This window comes from Triplophysa dalaica, chromosome 3 (assembly GCF_015846415.1).
Source record: "Triplophysa dalaica isolate WHDGS20190420 chromosome 3, ASM1584641v1, whole genome shotgun sequence".
Classification (NCBI taxonomy): domain Eukaryota; kingdom Metazoa; phylum Chordata; class Actinopteri; order Cypriniformes; family Nemacheilidae; genus Triplophysa; species Triplophysa dalaica.
Window position 1 is genome coordinate 213,011 of NC_079544.1, and position 20,313 is coordinate 233,323.

Genomic DNA, 20,313 nt, shown 5'->3' on the forward strand with positions numbered 1-20,313 from the left:
CTTCAGTTAAAATCACCATTAATATGGTTTTATGTTATATTTCATCTATGCTTTAATTTTGTTGTAGTTGAAATGGACTGAAAAATAAATACTTTTTTACGAGCTAAAAGGTTAAAAAATATGTATTCAAATGTTTGAATTTTTTTATTCTAGTATATTTTACGCTACTTTTCAGAGGTGTCCAACACGAAGGGATGACCTCTATCTGACCTGAGAACATCACACACACACACACACACACGCATGCGCACACACCTCAACTATGACAACAGAGCCAATCATTCTCCTTTAAAGTTTTTGTGTTTGTTCGTGTGTGTGTGTGTGTGTGTGTGTGTGTGTGTGTCAGTCGATCGACCCCGGGCAGCAGTTCACGTGGGAACATTCAAATCTGGAGGTCAACAAGCCAAAGAATCGCTATGCCAACGTGATTGCGTACGACCACACGCGTGTCATCGTCGCTCCGCTGGACGGTAAGATGAGACTCTCAGTCTGACACACATCAACACCAGACTGTAAAAACAGGAAGTGAGCTACTCAAACATTGATGACATCATCGTCATGCTTTGGTGGAGAGCTCTTAGAGAGGAGTCTTGTCCAGCGAGAGGGTTAGGATTGTTCTTCTCATTCCTGCAGAGTGACATTTGATTGTTTCTTTGGCTCTTGTGTTTGCCAGGCATTATGGGTAGTGACTACATCAATGCTAACTACATCGATGGCTACAGGAAACAGAACGCGTACATCGCCACGCAGGGTCCTCTGCCCGAGACCTTCGGTGATTTCTGGAGGATGGTTTGGGAACAGAGAGCCGCGTCTGTGGTGATGATGACTCGACTGGAGGAGAAATCCAGAGTGAGTCCTGAACCTCATCACATGTGTTCTTTCTCTGGTGTCACAGCTGGATGTGTTGAGTGTTTGTGTTGTCTTGTGTAGATTAAGTGTGATCAGTACTGGCCTGGCCGCGGGGCCGACACGTACGGAGCGGTTCAGGTCACTCTGCTGGACACGATGGAGCTGGCCACGTTCTGTGTGAGGACCTTCTCTCTACATAAGGTAAAGACACTGATGTGCTGTTTGAGGTCAGAGCGAGCTCCTTCTCTCCGTCTGTCCACTGGTTTCAAGAGCTTTCCATTCAACACAATGTGGTGATTGTGTTGCTGATATCTTCCATCAGAACGGCTCTAATGAGAGGAGAGAAGTGCGACAGTTTCAGTTCACAGCTTGGCCTGATCATGGCGTTCCTGAATACCCCACTCCATTCCTGGCTTTCTTACGGAGAGTGAAGGCGTGTAACCCGCCAGACGCCGGTCCTGTCATTGTCCACTGCAGGTCTCTTATCAACACACACACACACACTCATTCCTCTCATTAAATGGTTGAATAGAATATTGTATGAGGTGTTTGAGGTTGGAAGCTGTGTGTCTCCATTAACTTATTTATGTTCTATCTCTCATTAATGTTTTATAGTTTTTTTGTGAAATAAAGTGAAGATATTCTCATCATCACCAGCAGGGGGAGTGAAGTCCGTTTTATTGGCTCTATATGTGCACATGTGGATCAGTTCTTTCTTTATCTGTATAATCTTATAATCCCGTCTGATTCTCTGATGGATCTTCTCATGTTGACCGTGAACTGAACTCTATATTTGTGTGCTATAACTGTTGATTTATTTAGTTGTGTGAGGATTCTTCAGAGCTTCTGATATAAACACTTCTGTGCTTAAAATCTCCTGAACCTTGAATTCAGTCAGTCAGTTATACAGTCAGTCATACAGTCAGTCAGTCAGTCATACAGTCAGTCATACAGTCAGTCAGTCAGTCATACAGTCAGTCAGTCAGTCATACAGTCAGTCAGTCAGTCATACAGTCATACAGTCAGTCATACAGTCAGTCAGTCAGTCAGTCATACAGTCAGTCAGTCAGTCATACAGTCAGTCATACAGTCAGTCAGTCAGTCATACAGTCAGTCAGTCAGTCATACAGTCAGTCAGTCAGTCATACAGTCATACAGTCAGTCATACAGTCAGTCATACAGTCAGTCATACAGTCAGTCAGTCATACAGTCAGTCATACAGTCAGTCAGTCAGTCATACAGTCAGTCAGTCAGTCATACAGTCAGTCAGTCAGTCATACAGTCAGTCAGTCATACAGTCAGTCAGTCAGTCATACAGTCATACAGTCAGTCATACAGTCAGTCAGTCAGTCATACAGTCAGTCAGTCAGTCATACAGTCAGTCATACAGTCAGTCAGTCAGTCATACAGTCAGTCAGTCAGTCATACAGTCATACAGTCAGTCATACAGTCAGTCAGTCAGTCATACAGTCAGTCAGTCAGTCATACAGTCAGTCATACAGTCAGTCAGTCATACAGTCAGTCATACAGTCAGTCAGTCAGTCATACAGTCAGTCATACAGTCAGTCAGTCAGTCAGTCATACAGTCAGTCAGTCAGTCATACAGTCATACAGTCAGTCATACAGTCAGTCATACAGTCAGTCAGTCATACAGTCAGTCAGTCATACAGTCAGTCAGTCATACAGTCAGTCATACAGTCAGTCAGTCAGTCAGTCATACAGTCATACAGTCAGTCATACAGTCAGTCAGTCATACAGTCAGTCAGTCATACAGTCAGTCAGTCAGTCATTGAGTCAGTCAGTCATACAGTCAGTCAGTCATACAGTCATACAGTCAGTCAGCTCAACTCAACTCAACTCAACTTTATTTATATAGCGCTTTTTACAATTTTCATTGTTACAAAGCAGCTGTACATGAGACACATTTAATACAAGTATGAATTCTAAAGCAGCCCCCCCGGCCAGGCAGATAGTGCAAAACAATATGCAAACGGTGGTGAGGAACCCAAAACTCCCATCGAGAAAAAAAACCTCAGGGGAACCAAGGCCCAACCAGGGGATTCCAGTTCCCCTCTGGCAAAAGCTGCTGCCTCTGCACAAGCTCATCAGTGCTTGCACAACAAGGCTTAATAAAAATATAAAAATTAAAGATTATCATTAACAATCTAATAGCATTTGAAATGTTGTAGAAAAAAACAAAGTTGTCGCGTCCTTTATCCAGCTCTATCCTCTTAGCACTTGTCAGGTCACCGCTTCCCATTCTCAGCTCTGCCATCAGGTCTGGGCATGAACTGCATCCTGCGGTAACCTTGGAACAAAGAGACAAGACTGGCTGAGAGTAGAGTACTGTTCTGCACTCTTTGATGCAACAAGTACATCATTTGTTGTTGGATGTGTTCCTGGTTCCGGTTGATCTAAATAATGCAGCCTAAATCCTCTGAGGATTAATATTATGGAGGTGTAGTGTATGCAAGATTAAAAAGATGAGTCTTTAGTCTAGATTTAAACTGACAGAGTGTGTCTGCCTCCCGGACCGTGCAGGGAAGAATATTCCAAAGTTTAGGCGCTAGATAAGAAAAGGATCTACCACCTGCACTTGATTTTGAAATTCTAGGTATTACCAACTGACAGGACCCCTTAGAACGTAATGTACGTGGTGGTCTGTAATACAATAGAAGTTCATTCAAATACTGCGGCGCCAGACCATGTAGGGCTTTATAGGTAATAAGCAAGATCTTAAAGTTAATGCGATGCTTTATAGGTAACCAGTGCAAGGTTGACAGAACCGGGGTTATATGCTCATACTTTTTTGTACGTGTAAGAACTCGAGCTGCCGCGTTTTGAACCAGTTGCAGTTTTTGTAATAGGCCCGCAGGGCAACCACCTAGAAGTGCATTACAGTAATCTAGTCTTGATGTCATGAATGCATGAATTAATTTCTCTGCATCTGACAGTGACAGCATATGACGTAATTTAGATATATTCTTAAGATGGAAAAATGCAATTTTACAGGTGTTTGCGACATGGCTTTCAAATGAGAGAGTACTGTCAAATACAACGCCAAGATTCTTAGCTGATGACGAGGATTTTATGGAGCATCCGTCAATCGTTAAGCAGTATTCTTGGTTGTTACGCATAGCAGTTTTCGGTCCAGTAAGTAACACTTCTGTTTTGTCCGAGTTTAGTAGTAAAAAATTGTTACTCATCCACATTTTTAAGTCAACTATGCAATCCTTTATTCGATGAAACTGCTGGGTTTCATGAGGCATCGAGGAAATATAAAGTTGAGTATCATCAGCATAACAGTGAAAGCTAATTCCGTGTCGCTTTATTATATCTCCTAGAGGTAGCATGTATAATGCGAAGAGCAGGGGTCCCAAGACTGAGCCCTGTGGTACACCGTACTGGACTTGTGATTTGCGGGACACCTCATTGTTTATTGCTACAAATTGAAAACGGTCGGATAAATAAGACTTAAACCATTTCAATGCTATTCCGTTAATGCCGACGTAATTTTCGAGTCTATGTAGAAGTATGCTGTGGTCAATGGTGTCAAATGCAGCACTGAGGTCTAGCAGCACCAATAACGAAATACAGCCACGGTCAGACGCTAAAAGCAGATCATTTGTAACTCTGATCAAAGTCAGAGTTACAAATGATCAGTCAGTCAGTCATACAGTCAGTCAGTCAGTCATACAGTCATACAGTCAGTCATACAGTCAGTCAGTCATACAGTCAGTCAGTCAGTCATACAGTCAGTCAGTCAGTCAGTCATACAGTCAGTCAGTCATACAGTCAGTCAGTCATACAGTCAGTCAGTCATACAGTCAGTCAGTCATACAGTCATACAGTCAGTCAGTCATACAGTCAGTCAGTCATACAGTCAGTCATACAGTCATACAGTCAGTCATACAGTCAGTCATACAGTCAGTCAGTCATACAGTCAGTCAGTCAGTCAGTCATACAGTCAGTCAGTCATACAGTCAGTCAGTCATACAGTCAGTCAATCATACAGTCAGTCAGTCATACAGTCAGTCATACAGTCAGTCATACAGTCAGTCATACAGTCAGTCATACAGTCAGTCAGTCATACAGTCAGTCAGTCATACAGTCAGTCATACAGTCATACAGTCAGTCAGTCATACAGTCAGTCAGGCAGTCAGTCATACAGTCAGTCAGTCAGTCAGTCATACAGTCAGTCAGTCAGTCAGTCAGTCAGTCAGTCATACAGTCATACAGTCATACAGTCAGTCAGTCATACAGTCAGTCAGTCAGTCATACAGTCAGTCAGTCAGTCATACAGTCAGTCAGTCAGTCATACAGTCAGTCAGTCAGTCATAGAGTCAGTCATACAGTCAGTCAGTCATACAGTCAGTCAGTCAGTCATACAGTCAGTCAGTCAGTCAGTCATACAGTCAGTCATACAGTCAGTCATACAGTCAGTCAGTCATACAGTCAGTCAGTCAGTCATACAGTCAGTCAGTCATACAGTCAGTCAGTCAGTCATACAGTCAGTCAGTCAGTCAGTCATACAGTCAGTCATACAGTCAGTCATACAGTCAGTCAGTCAGTCAGTCATACAGTCAGTCAGTCAGTCATACAGTCAGTCAGTCAGTCATACAGTCAGTCATACAGTCATACAGTCAGTCATACAGTCAGTCATACAGTCAGTCAGTCAGTCAGTCAGTCAGTCATACAGTCAGTCAGTCAGTCATACAGTCAGTCAGTCATACAGTCAGTCAGTCATACAGTCAGTCATACAGTCAGTCATACAGTCAGTCAGTCAGTCAGTCGGTCAGTCAGTCAGTCATACAGTCAGTCAGTCAGTCATACAGTCAGTCATACAGTCAGTCATACAGTCAGTCATACAGTCATACAGTCAGTCAGTCAGTCAGTCAGTCATACAGTCAGTCAGTCATACAGTCATACAGTCAGTCAGTCAGTCATACAGTCATACAGTCAGTCAGTCAGTCATACAGTCAGTCAGTCATACAGTCAGTCAGTCATACAGTCAGTCAGTCATACAGTCAGTCAGTCAGTCATACAGTCAGTCATACAGTCAGTCAGTCAGTCATACAGTCAGTCAGTCAGTCAGTCAGTCAGTCATACAGTCAGTCAGTCATACAGTCAGTCAGTCATACAGTCAGTCAGTCATACAGTCAGTCAGTCAGTCATACAGTCAGTCAGTCATACAGTCAGTCAGTCATACAGTCAGTCAGTCATACAGTCATACAGTCAGTCAGTCAGTCAGTCATACAGTCAGTCAGTCAGTCATACAGTCAGTCAGTAAGTCATACAGTCAGTCATACAGTCAGTCAGTCAGTCATACAGTCAGTCAGTCATACAGTCAGTCATACAGTCAGTCAGTCATACAGTCAGTCAGTCAGACATACAGTCAGTCAGTCAGTCATACAGTCATACAGTCAGTCAGTCATACAGTCAGTCATACAGTCAGTCAGTCAGTCAGTCAGTCATACAGTCATACAGTCAGTCATACAGTCAGTCATACAGTCAGTCAGTCAGTCAGTCAGTCAGTCATACAGTCAGTCAGTCAGTCATACAGTCAGTCAGTCATACAGTCAGTCAGTCATACAGTCAGTCATACAGTCAGTCATACAGTCAGTCAGTCAGTCAGTCGGTCAGTCAGTCAGTCATACAGTCAGTCAGTCAGTCATACAGTCAGTCATACAGTCAGTCATACAGTCAGTCATACAGTCATACAGTCAGTCAGTCAGTCAGTCAGTCATACAGTCAGTCAGTCATACAGTCATACAGTCAGTCAGTCAGTCATACAGTCATACAGTCAGTCAGTCAGTCATACAGTCAGTCAGTCATACAGTCAGTCAGTCATACAGTCAGTCAGTCAGTCATACAGTCAGTCATACAGTCAGTCAGTCAGTCATACAGTCAGTCAGTCAGTCAGTCAGTCAGTCATACAGTCAGTCAGTCATACAGTCAGTCAGTCATACAGTCAGTCAGTCATACAGTCAGTCAGTCATACAGTCAGTCAGTCAGTCATACAGTCAGTCAGTCATACAGTCAGTCATACAGTCAGTCAGTCATACAGTCAGTCAGTCATACAGTCATACAGTCAGTCAGTCAGTCAGTCATACAGTCAGTCAGTCATACAGTCAGTCAGTCAGTCATACAGTCAGTCAGTCAGTCATACAGTCAGTCATACAGTCAGTCAGTCAGTCATACAGTCAGTCAGTCATACAGTCAGTCATACAGTCAGTCAGTCATACAGTCAGTCAGTCAGTCATACAGTCAGTCAGTCAGTCATACAGTCATACAGTCAGTCAGTCATACAGTCAGTCATACAGTCAGTCAGTCAGTCAGTCAGTCATACAGTCATACAGTCAGTCATACAGTCATACAGTCAGTCATACAGTCAGTCAGTCAGTCAGTCATACAGTCAGTCAGTCATACAGTCAGTCAGTCAGTCAGTCATACAGTCAGTCAGTCATACAGTCAGTCAGTCATACAGTCAGTCAGTCATACAGTCAGTCAGTCATACAGTCAGTCAGTCATACAGTCAGTCAGTCATACAGTCAGTCAGTCCTACAGTCAGTCGTACAGTCAGTCAGTCATACAGTCATACAGTCAGTCAGTCAGTCAGTCATACAGTCAGTCAGTCAGTCAGTCATACAGTCAGTCAGTCAGTCAGTCAGTCAGTCATACAGTCAGTCAGTCATACAGTCATACAGTCATACAGTCAGTCAGTCAGTCAGTCAGTCATACAGTCAGTCAGTCAGTCATACAGTCAGGCAGTCATCAGTCAGTCATACAGTCAGTCATACAGTCATACAGTCAGTCAGTCAGTCATACAGTCAGTCATACAGTCATACAGGCAGTCATTCAGTCAGTCAGTCAGTCATACAGTCAGTCAGTCAGTCCAGTCATACAGTCAGTCATACAGTCAGTCAGTCAGTCATACAGTCAGTCAGTCAGTCATACAGTCAGTCAGTCATACAGTCAGTCAGTCAGACAGTCATACAGTCAGTCATACAGTCAGTCATACAGTCAGTCAGTCATACAGTCATAAAGTCAGTCAGTCAGTCATACAGTCAGTCATACAGTCATACAGTCAGTCATACAGTCAGTCATACAGTCAGTCAGTCATACAGTCAGTCAGTCAGTCATACAGTCAGTCAGTCAGTCATACAGTCAGTCATACAGTCAGTCAGTCATACAGTCATACAGTCAGTCAGTCAGTCAGTCAGTCAGTCAGTCAGTCATACAGTCAGTCAGTCATACAGTCAGTCAGTCATACAGTCATACAGTCAGTCAGTCAGTCAGTCAGTCAGTCAGTCAGTCAGTCATACAGTCAGTCAGTCAGTCATACAGTCAGTCATACAGTCAGTCAGTCATACAGTCAGTCATACAGTCATACAGTCATACAGTCATACAGTCAGTCAGTCAGTCATACAGTCAGTCATACAGTCAGTCAGTCATACAGTCAGTCATACAGTCATACAGTCATACAGTCATACAGTCAGTCAGTCAGTCAGTCAGTCAGTCATACAGTCAGTCAGTCATACAGTCAGTCAGTCATACAGTCAGTCATACAGTCAGTCATACAGTCATACAGTCAGTCAGTCAGTCATACAGTCAGTCAGTCAGTCAGTCATACAGTCAGTCATACAGTCAGTCAGTCATACAGTCATACAGTCAGTCAGTCAGTCATACAGTCAGTCAGTCAGTCATACAGTCAGTCAGTCATACAGTCAGTCATACAGTCAGTCAGTCATACAGTCAGTCATACAGTCATACAGTCAGTCAGTCAGTCATACAGTCAGTCAGTCAGTCATACAGTCAGTCATACAGTCATACAGTCAGTCATACAGTCAGTCAGTCAGTCATACAGTCAGTCAGTAAGTCAGTAAGTCAGTCAGTCAGTCAGTCAGTCAGGAGGATCATGAGCGTTTATAGCTGGATGTTCTGGATGGAGATATTCCATTGAATTGTGTTCTTCTGTAATCTAGATTATAGTTATTAATCCCACAAATCTCTGTGTTCACATCTGTCATCTGAACTGTGCTTCTCCTGACTGGACATTTCACAATGAAATGATACTGAACTTCTGTTTACAGCTGTCTCACCCTCACTGTCTGTGTGTCTCACTGTCTGTCTGTGTGTCTATAACTCACTGTCTGTGTGTCTAACTCTCACTGTCTGTGTGTCTCACTCTCACTGTCTGTGTGTCTCATTCTCACTGTCTGTGTGTCTCACTGTCTGTGTGTCTCATTCTCACTGTCTGTCTGTGTGTCTAACTCTCACTGTCTGTGTGTCTCACTCTCACTGTCTGTGTGTCTCATTCTCACTGTCTGTCTGTGTGTCTATAACTCACTGTCTGTGTGTCTCATTCTCACTGTCTGTGTGTCTCACTGTCTGTCTGTGTGTCTCACTGTCTGTGTGTTCATTCTCACTGTCTGTCTGTGTGTCTCACTCTCACTGTCTGTGTGTCTCACTGTCTGTCTGTGTGTCTCACTGTCTGTCTGTGTGTCTCACTGTCTGTGTGTCTCACTCTCACTGTCTGTCGGTGTGTCTATAACTCACTGTCTGTGTGTCTCATTCTCACTGTCTGTCTGTGTGTCTAACTCTCACTGTCTGTGTGTCTCACTCTCACTGTCTGTGTGTCTCATTCTCACTGTCTGTCTGTGTGTCTCACTGTCTGTCTGTGTGTCTCATTCTCACTGTCTGTGTGTCTCACTGTCTGTCTGTGTGTCTCACTGTCTGTGTGTTCATTCTCACTGTCTGTCTGTGTGTCTCACTCTCACTGTCTGTGTGTCTCACTGTCTGTCTGTGTGTCTCACTGTCTGTGTGTCTCACTCTCACTGTCTGTCTGTGTGTCTCAATCTCACTGTCTGTGTGTCTCACTCTCACTGTCTGTGTATCTCACCGTCTGTCTGTGTGTCTCACCGTCTGTCTGTGTGTCTCACTGTCTGTGTGTCTCACTCTCACTGTCTGTCTGTGTGTCTCATTCTCACTGTCTGTCTGTGTGTCTCACTCTCACTGTCTGTGTGTCTCATTCTCACTGTCTGTCTGTGTGTCTCACTGTCTGTCTGTGTGTCTCACCCTCACTGTCTGTGTGTCTCACTGTCTGTCTGTGTGTCTCACCGTCTGTCTGTGTGTCTCACTGTCTGTGTGTCTCACTCTCACTGTCTGTCTGTGTGTCTCATTCTCACTGTCTGTCTGTGTGTCTCACTCTCACTGTCTGTGTGTCTCATTCTCACTGTCTGTGTGTCTCACTCTCACTGTCTGTCTGTGTGTCTCACTCTCACTGTCTGTCTGTGTGTCTCACTCTCACTGTCTGTGTGTCTCACTCTCACTGTCTGTCTGTGTGTCTCATTCTCACTGTCTGTCTGTGTGTCTCACTCTCACTGTCTGTGTGTCTCATTCTCACTGTCTGTCTGTGTGTCTCACTGTCTGTCTGTGTGTCTCACCCTCACTGTCTGTGTGTCTCACTGTCTGTCTGTGTGTCTCACCGTCTGTCTGTGTGTCTCACTGTCTGTGTATCTCACTGTCTGTGTGTCTCACCGTATGTCTGTGTGTCTCACTGTCTGTGTGTCTCACTCTCACTGTCTGTCTGTGTGTCTCACTGTCTGTCGGTGTGTCTCAATCTCACTGTCTGTCTGTGTGTCTCACTGTCTGTCTGTGTGTCTCACTCTCACTGTCTGTCTGTGTCTCTCACTCTCACTGTCTGTGTGTCTCACTGTCTGTCTGCGTGTCTAACTCTCACTGTGTGTGTGTCTCATTCTCACTGTCCGTCTGTGTGTCTCACTCTCCCTGTCTGCGTGTCTCACTCTCACTGTCTGTCTGTGTGTCTCACTGTCTGTCTGTGTGTCTCACTCTCACTGTCTGTCTGTGTGTCTCACCCTCACTGTCTGTCTGTGTGTCTCACCCTCACTGTCTGTCTGTGTGTCTCACTCTCACTGTCTGTCTGTGTGTCTCACTCTCACTGTCTGTCTGTGTGTCTCACTCTCACTGTCTGTGTGTCTCACTCTCACTGTCTGTCTGTGTGTCTCACTCTCTGTCTGTCTCACTCTCTGTCTGTCTGTCTGTCTGTCTCACTCACTGTCTGTCTATCTGTCTCACTCGCACTGTCTGTCCGTCTCACTCTCACTGTCCGTCTCACTCTCACTGTCCGTCTCACTCTCACTGTCTGTCTCACTCTCTGTCTGTCTGTCTCACTCTCTGTCTGTCAGTCTCACTCTCTCTCTGTCTGTCTCACTCTCTGTCTGTCTGTCTCACTCTCTGTCTGTCTGTCTGTCTGTTTCACTGTCTGTGTGTGTGTCTCAGTACAGAATGACACTGACCTAGATCTGTCTCACTCTCACTGTCTGTGTGTCTCAGTGCTGGGGTGGGCCGCACAGGTTGCTTTATAGTGATCGACGCGATGCTGGAGCGAATCCGTCACGAGCGTACGGTGGATGTGTATGGTCACGTGACCCTGATGCGCTCTCAGAGGAACTATATGGTCCAGACAGAAGATCAGTACAGCTTCATCTATGAGGCGCTGCTGGAGGCCGTGGCCTGTGGGAACACTGAGGTCGCCGCTCGCAGTCTCTATTCCTACATCCAGAAGCTGTCACAGGTGGAGGCGGGAGAGCACGTGAGCGGAATGGAGCTGGAGTTTAAGGTACTAACTCTTAACTCAGCGCATCACTGTCAGACCACCTGCTGCACCTTCTATATGTTTATTTTAGGCTGTTGGATATCTTAGAATTAAAACCATTCCTTTAGATGTTGGGTGACTTCTGTATGGAAGTAAAATAGTGACACATGTGTTTGAAGCAAAGAGACGTGCTGAATAGCACTAACTGAAAAAAATGCGTGTATTAACAGTTCTTGCAATTTAGGGTTCTGCAATTCAATATGGTTGTACATTTAAGCTGTGAATATTTCAAATTGAAACATTTCACACTCGGTATCAGCGTCTAAAAAATAAAAAATAAAAATTCACCTTTTAAATTTCATTTAAAAAATTCAACTTGTTTTTAAATTCAACCTTTAGTATTCGACAGATAATTTCAGTCCATATTATTATTTCAATTTAAAAATTCGCCTCCACAAATTCAGGGGTTCAAATTCGGCTTGAAATTCAAAGTTTCACATCCGGGAATCCCAGGAAAAGCAATAGAGCGCCGATTCTACAAATGCATGATCTCTTCCTGCTGCCTGACCGCTTCACCAGCAGGTGGTGTAAGTCTGTTCTGACGTAGATCAAATCAAGAAATGCAGAAACTCTTTATATGTTTGCCACGGTGTCCACTCATCTGCTCGATTAAGTGAATTTAGTTGTTCTCATAGATAGCTTCTTAAACATCATCAAGGAAAAAAAATAATGACGTTTGTACTGGCAGCTTAGCTCACCACTGTCAGCCCTGGAAAGGACATGGAGCACGGGGACAATTCTAGGTGGTCATACATTTATAATATTAATTTAATTATTTTAATATTCTACCCGATCTCCTTGCACTGTCTATCTAGAGTACGAGTTTATGTTTATGTCTAATTGACATTTTTGCATTTTATTAACAGACAGCAACTCAAGCAGTTTGTCGCACATTTTGGGGAACACCATCTTACAGCTGTTAGATCCGTAACGCCGTGAGGTATCTTGTTTGGCTGCAGGCTGCAAGACATTTCGGGTGTAGTCTGGCTCTAAACAAAGTGCTTTCTGGTCAAGAAGTTTGCTTGGCTAAAAGATCGTTTTTTCTATTTTTTATTAACAAAATAAAAACGACGAACGTTTCCACAATTCCACAACATCCAGCATTTTCTGAGTGTCGCAAATTAAAACAAGATCATGTGAGGAAAATCAAAAGAAAGTCTGTAGAGATTGCTGCTTTGTCATATAAACAGAAGCACTTACTGAGAGAGTTGCCTACATGTTCAAATCGGAGCAGTTATCAGTGGGATGCTGGTTGAGATCTCAGTATTTGACCGACAACAAATGCCATGTAAACGTTGATGATGCATAATATTGATGTGAACATGATGGGTTGAGGTAAAACATAACCTAATTCTTTCTAGCCAGAGCAGGAGGAGATTCATAGTCTGAGCATAATAGGCCTAAAGTGTGTCTGTGCGGACTACTGGCAGTGCAAGCGTCAGTTGAATTTCTGAAAATGTTTATGATGCATAAGAAGCGATCTATGAGAACAACTAAATTCACTTAATCGAGCAGATGAGTGGACACTGTGGCAAACATATAAAGAGTATCTGCATTTCTTGATTTGATCTACGTCAGAACCGACGTACACCACCTGCTGGTGAAGCGGTCAGGCAGCAGGAAGAGATCATGCATTTGTAGAATCGGCGCTCTATTGCTTTTCCTGGGATTCCCGGATGTGAAACTTTGAATTTCAAGCCGAATTTGAACCCCTGAATTTGTGGAGGCGAATTTTTAAACGAAATAATATGGACTGAAAATTATCTGTCGAATACTAAAGGTTGAATTTAAAAACAAGTTGAATTTTTTAAATGAAATTTAAAAGGTGAATTTTTATTTTTTAATTTTTAGACGCTGATACCGAGTGTGAAATGTTTCAATTTGAAATATTCACAGCTTAAATGTACAACCATATTGAATTGCAGAACCTTATAATGTAAGAACTGTTATTACAATGCATTTTTTTCAGTTAGTGCTATTCAGCACGTCTCTTTGCTTCAGACACATTAGTCACTATTTTACTTCCATACTTCTGCTTGTTTCTACTGCTCTCCCTTCTACAAACCATTTCAAGGTTCAGTTTGACTATTCTGTCTGTCTGTCTTGTCAGCGTCTGGCCAACACTAAAGCCCACACATCAAGGTTTGTCAGCGCTAATCTGCCCTGCAACAAGTTCAAGAACCGTCTGGTGAACATCATGCCTTACGAGACCACCCGTGTGTGTCTGCAGCCAATCAGAGGGCTGGAAGGTTCTGACTACATCAACGCTAGTTTCATTGATGGATACAGGTGGGCTGACACACACACAGAGCAGCTGATGTTTGTGATGAAATACTGAGTGTTGGGTGATGATGTGTTCCAGCTGTAATTGTGTTTGTGTGTTTCAGACAGCAGAGGGCGTACATCGCCACACAGGGGCCATTAGCTGAGACCACGGAAGACTTCTGGCGGACGCTTTGGGAACACAACTCCACCATCGTCGTGATGCTCACCAAACTGCGAGAGCTCGGACGGGTAAACGAGAACACATCTTCATTAAGAGGATATTAATGAGTTCATGCACACACAAAGTGCTGTGGAACCTTTTTAAAACACGAGAAGATTATTTCATTATTCTTGAGGCTTTATTCAGGTGTTTCACAAAGTGATATTCTGCTGTTGCATTTTGTGTTTGTAGGAGAAGTGTCACCAGTATTGGCCAGCCGAACGTTCTGCGCGCTATCAGTACTTTGTGGTGGATCCGATGGCAGAATACAACATGCCTCAGTACATCCTGAGAGAATTTAAAGTCACAGACGCCAGGGTGAGTGAGATGTTTGAAGACAACACGATCTTAGATAACTGGGTTGACAAAACAAAACAAACAACTGAGAGTCAGTTTTATCATCCTTACTGACCCTCGTCTTTGTCTCCACAGGACGGACAGTCCAGAACCGTCCGACAGTTCCAGTTCACCGATTGGCCGGATCATGGAGTTCCAAAGTCAGGAGAAGGTTTCATTGACTTCATCGGGCAGGTGCACAAAACCAAGGAGCAGTTCGGTCAGGATGGACCAATCGCTGTCCACTGCAGGTGTGTGTGTTAATCATTCTGTGTTGATGACGGGTGAAATTATCAGGTGTATTAAAAAGTTCCTCTCTCTCTCTCTCTCTCTCTCTCTCTCAGTGCGGGGGTGGGCAGGACGGGGGTCTTCATCACTCTCAGTATAGTTTTGGAGCGGATGCGTTATGAAGGTGCGGTCGACATCTTCCAGACAGTCAAAATGCTGCGAACACAACGGCCAGCGATGGTGCAGACAGAGGTACAGTCTCCACACTTCAGAATCATTGCTATGTTGAAGTCTGCATGAAGCGAAAGTGTGGATTGTCTTTTTTGTGTATCACTATGTATACCAAAGTGAAACGACTTCTGAAATTAGAAAAAGTGTAGGTCGGACTTCATTTCATCCACCAACAACTGATTGGAGCCTTAAAAGGTGACAGAATTAACCTGCAGTTTTTACGATCCGTCAGTCATTGAAGCCACGCCCCGAAGAGAGCTTGCTTCCAGAGGGGGAGGAGCTTAACATTTGTTTTATTAAAGATTACAAGTGCAAATATAATTTTTTTAAATACAGATGTTCACGGATAAATAACATATAAGAAATACTTCACTGCTGTTTAAAACCATTAGAATTATCATTTTTAATTTCACGTCTCCTCAGACGAGCACTTACGACAAGTTGGTATGATTTATTTGGGTCTTCATTAAATGTCTCGAACATATTTTGCTTAAAAACACTCAATGGCTGTGTAAACAAAACCTTTCTTGCCTCGTCAAAAACAGCTCTGCTCACAGCAACACGTTTTAGTGCATGTTTCTTTAAATGATAATGAGTTAAAGTGAACCCATCCCCCTTCTGTCACACGTGTAGTACTGACATGATAATAGTTTAGCTAAATTATGTTTCCTGAATTCCCTGTGCGGTTAGTTTCGTCTTAAACGTCTCAAATCATTTGTCCGGAGACTAAAAAATCTGTCACAGCAAACAGTGCATCCTAATGCGCTCACGTTGTGCGTGTATGTTTGCCTAAAATCCACGGATTGTGCAAATGCAGATCTCAGCGGGAAAAAACACACACAATGTGAGAGCTATTATGCTGTGACAGGTTTTTCAGCCTAAAGACAAAAAATTTGAGACGTTTACGAAACTAACCTGCACTGTTCGCCCCTGTTCAATAGCAAAATAAACAGCTTGCCGCAGATAAACATATTAATGCACATAATGTATTAACATTCAAACAGTTAAACTCCAAGTGTCCATCTGATTATCAAAAGCCTGCACTTATATATATAGTATAACTTTGATTATACAGTAAGTTTAAAACAGGCTTTAATGTTCTGTTTAGCCCGTGACTGACTCCCTTCGCTATCATATGCTAACCCTATCCTCCTCTATATACGCTACATTTACGTCAATTCAGACTGTTGATAAATATTACTCACATCCGCAGTTTTGTCTCGTTCAGTCGGTCTCGATCCCTCTTGAGGAACAACTTTGAAGCTAATCCTGCTTGTTCTGTCCTAGCTTGAAAAAGCACTTCGGCTTGAAGTGATTTGTGAAAAAAGCAGGTTTTTACTGATGGTTTCTGAGGGATTTCCACTGAACATAAAATAAATCCACTGCTGTCTCCTCATAGGTTTGGACTCTGTGCAGCGACTACATTGCATGTTGTCCCCGACCTTAAGCCATGTCTTCACGTACAGCACTGTCACGTGTGAAACTGTAGATTAAGGGACGGTCACATTGAAATAAATCCTGCTTTGGACGTCACAACCGGAGCGAAATCTGAACGGCCTGATTTCTCACACGCTTGCAGGGAAAGGCACACAGAAACAAACTCACCGGGTTGTTATTTTTCACGTTTTCTGGGTCACTAGATGCACCGGGACCCGATTATAGCACTTAAACACAGAAAAGTGGTTTTCATATGATGTCTCCTTTAACGTATTCGTGTTTCCAGACATCTCTCTTGTTGTTCTGTCTGTTCTCAGGATGAATATCACTTCTGCTATCAGGCCGCTCTTGAGTACCTTGGGAGTTTTGATCACTATGCAACATAGAAGAAGAACGCCAACATTTCAACAGCACCTCCTCTGGACAAACACGAGGACATTGGCTTGAAACAGAGGAAACTATGACACGATGACAACTACAGACGCAAACTATTACCTCAGTGTTGAAATATTGATATTAATGTTGTGGTTGGCTTTCTAGAAATATTCAATTGTGGATGAAGTTCTTCTTCGTAACAAGAGGAAAAAATATTACCTGTAAAAATCTATTTAATAAGAAAAACAAACTCTGAAATCAAAGCCTGACTAATTGCTGCACCCTTCAGCGGGGGTTTCTTCAAACTGTTTTTGCCAACATCAGATCAGATGTGAAGGATGTGACTGAGGCGGATCTCCAACCTTCTGTGCCTGACAGAGCGACGGCGGAGAGCTTCACGTCCCATGTGATATAATCTGTTTCCCGTCTGGAGCCGTCCCGTGTGTACAGAACTGCTGTGAATACTCGATGTGTCTCTATAACTATATGCTGCTTGACCGTGTTTGGAGAGCGAAGGGAGTTTTGAACAGCTTCAGTCTCCTGATGTCCGCCGTGTTTATATACGGAGCTGACGTCACATTGATCCTCAATAGTCCAAAATACACACGTCTCATTCCTTTAAAACTTCATTTGTGCCCATTTCTCTCGCTGAAGAAACCAAATGAAAGGACACGGTTCCCTTCACGTTTAGTTCAGTGAAGCGTGTTGAGTAGCACAGGTTAGAAAGGAGGCGTTTGGAGATCTCCACGAGACACGTCAAATCAGCCTTATTGTTGTTGTCAAATATTTAACCCTTTTTTATTTCCTTTTGTCGATATTACGCTTGAATTTTAAAGGATCTATTTATTTATTTATTTCTATTGCTTTTCTCTTATTGGTGAGCCGTGATGTAGTTGGCAAGCTAATGTGACTGGTCATAGCTCATGTGTACAGTGTTGTGCTTTGTAACCTCTCAGATATTTTGATATCTCCTGTGTATTGACCGTTCTAGAGGAAGCAAACGGCCCTCGTGAGTCCACACCGAGCAGACATGACCCATGTGATCACACGAGCATTACTGACATTATGAGTCGACAAAGGGCAGTCAAGCTTTCAGTCTGTTCAGATAAAAGCACACGCAGAAGGTCAAACACTGAAGCAGACAAACGCACAGCACAATGGTGTCTTGTGTTGCCGTGGAAACGCTGTGGCGTTTGAATGATGCTGAATGTCTCCATATGGCCCAAATATCAGCAGGTGATTTGTTACAGTTAACCGTTGAATACCGTCGTCGTATCGCGGTACAGCACAGTAAGAATCTTTGGCTGAGCGTTTAAAGCACATCGGGAGAAATCACAACACATTTACTCTTTCAGATGGAAGCACACGTGAAAGTCCTCCATAAAAGCAACACATGAGTTAACGGAGGAGAAATGGGCCGAGCGCTTCTGTAGATCTCTCACTTTTCTCTGCTTATCGATTTAAAATCATGTATGTAGATACATCAACTTTGTATTAAAAGAGAATGACTGGATATACTGAAATGAATCGTGTGTTTGGTGTCTGTTATTTCTTCAGTCATTTATGTTTCCGGGGACGCATTTATCCCTGTGCGTGCGCGTGTTCAGTATGGAGGGAATAGGCCCGATTCACATTTCGCGTCTCTTCTGCGCGCATATTCCTTATTTAAGTGCATGCGCGCGAAAATAGGGGGCACAGTCTTTTTTCAGGAGCGCAGCGTCGAGACGTCGAGATATCGAAAGCTAACAGTATCACAATTTGCGTGCTTTGGATCGCCGAACTAATATTAAAACACCGATTTCTTTACACCGTCAGTCGTTAAATAAGCGCCGTCTGGTGCTAATTTAACGTCATACGCCGCCACACGTTTAAGTTACGCCGGGCCCAAATCGACGTTAAGTTAACGTCATACTTTAGGGGCAGTCGTGGCCTAATGGTTAGAGGGTTGGACTCATGACCAGAAGGTTGCCGGTTCGATCCTCAGGTCAGGCGGGTAACGACTGCGGTGTCCTTGAGCAAGGCACCTTACCCCTACTTGCTCCGCAGGCGCTGCAGCGATAGCTGCCCACTGCTCTGGGTGTATGTGTGTTCACCACTTGCTGTGCGTGTGTTCACTACTCTCTGGATGGGTTAAAAGCAGATGTATATCTCGGATATGGGTCACCATAACTGACAAATTGGTCACTTTCACTTTTTTCACTTTCATACGTCACTCAAAATGCAAACGCATTAGCTAATACACATAGCCCCTCCTCTTCTGGGTTTGCACGCTCTTCGGCAAATCGAAGGCCCGTGTCATCTCTAATCCATATCCAGCTTAACCTTGTGGAAAAACAAAAAATGGAATAAAGAAAATCCCGCTGAAAAGAAAACCACATTACTAATGCAGTATGTTCCAGTAAGCTATGTGTAATATGTCAAATTAAGTCAAGTCAGGATTAAAGGTACCGTAGTTCCCCCCAAAACGAAATTTCTGTCATCATTTACCAATGGTTCCAATTGACATCTATTGTATGAAGAAAAGTCAATGTGGACGAATGGTTTTCTGTTACTAACTTTCGTTCAAATATCTTTTGTGTTTATATGGTTTACACATTATACAGTCATACAGGTTTGAAAAGTAAAGAGGGTGATTACAGAATTCTCACTATGCTTATGCGACAAACAATATGAGTCATTACTAGTCTAGAGGTCAGCTCGGTTGGCTTGCAACCGCATGCTGTGTCTTTGACTGGTAGAGTCCCGCTTGGACCAGTTGCGGAATTTACATAATGTTTATCGTTATGTTTATCTGTGTCACAGGGATTGTTTATTTATATTTCAGCATTTAATTCGTGGTTAATATATATAGAAAGTCAGGAATAAGAGCTCTTTTTCCACAACAAGCTCCCGACACCGTCCATACAGCCACGCCAACAGCCTTTCAATAATCATCTTCAATAATATTGTTTCATATGCTTTGTCGAGTAAAATTAATTATGTCTAAAACTCGGCTGAACAGTTCCACATACGGTATAGCGTCAATCTCTTCACAGAGGTAAAGGGAAATATGTAGATAATGTGAGCGCACCATGGTCGGGTGCTAATGAAATGTAAGTGGGTCATTCTATAATTAGGGGTACATTTCAGGTCAACAAAAAAGTGAAGAAATCAGTGTGCTTTTCTACAAAATAATCTAGTTGTTTGCATAATATACCCCCATATTGTTCTAAATTCATTAGTTGCCAAGCTTAGCTCAAATTACTTTTTAAATATTTAAATGAAAATAAATATTTGATTAATTGTTTTGTCAACTGTGTTACAGACAAAAGTGGTGTCATAGAAGAAATAAATGAAGTACTACACATATGATAAAACATTTGTTTGAAAGTTATTGAGTCTATTCACCAGGGGGTTTGAGGTTGTATGCCTAACTGATTTAAAAAATATGAATTTTAAACTGAATAACGGATATTCTTTGGTATACTATCATCAATGGATATTTTTTCAACATAATTCTCCATTACACTGAATTTAGAGTTATTCAACGTCTTTATGTAATACTGTTCACTCTAGAGATGTCCTTTTTATCATTTTTATAAAATTTTAGCCTTTAATTAAAGATTTATGACACAAAAATCACACGTAACACAATTGACAGATAAAGTAACACAGTTGACAGGATGCATAAGGAGAAAAAGAGAAACCTTTCTTT

General features: G+C 42.8%; 1 protein-coding gene across 4 annotated transcripts in view; it reads left to right on the forward strand.

The window, feature by feature from the left end:
- Positions 1–18,140, forward strand: part of ptprsb (protein tyrosine phosphatase receptor type Sb) — a 71,150-nt gene extending 53,010 nt beyond the window's left edge. For all 4 annotated transcript variants that reach the window (XM_056743141.1, XM_056743143.1, XM_056743142.1 and 1 more), the window contains 11 exons: positions 347–470; positions 674–849; positions 931–1,050; positions 1,172–1,326; positions 11,206–11,491; positions 13,638–13,816; positions 13,915–14,041; positions 14,205–14,330; positions 14,445–14,599; positions 14,693–14,828; positions 16,562–18,140. In XM_056743141.1, the coding sequence (XP_056599119.1) occupies positions 347–470; positions 674–849; positions 931–1,050; positions 1,172–1,326; positions 11,206–11,491; positions 13,638–13,816; positions 13,915–14,041; positions 14,205–14,330; positions 14,445–14,599; positions 14,693–14,828; positions 16,562–16,630 (1,653 nt within the window). In that variant the 3' untranslated portion in view covers positions 16,631–18,140. The remainder of the gene's footprint in view (positions 1–346; positions 471–673; positions 850–930; positions 1,051–1,171; positions 1,327–11,205; positions 11,492–13,637; positions 13,817–13,914; positions 14,042–14,204; positions 14,331–14,444; positions 14,600–14,692; positions 14,829–16,561) is intronic.
- The last annotated feature ends 2,173 nt before the right edge of the window (positions 18,141–20,313 follow it).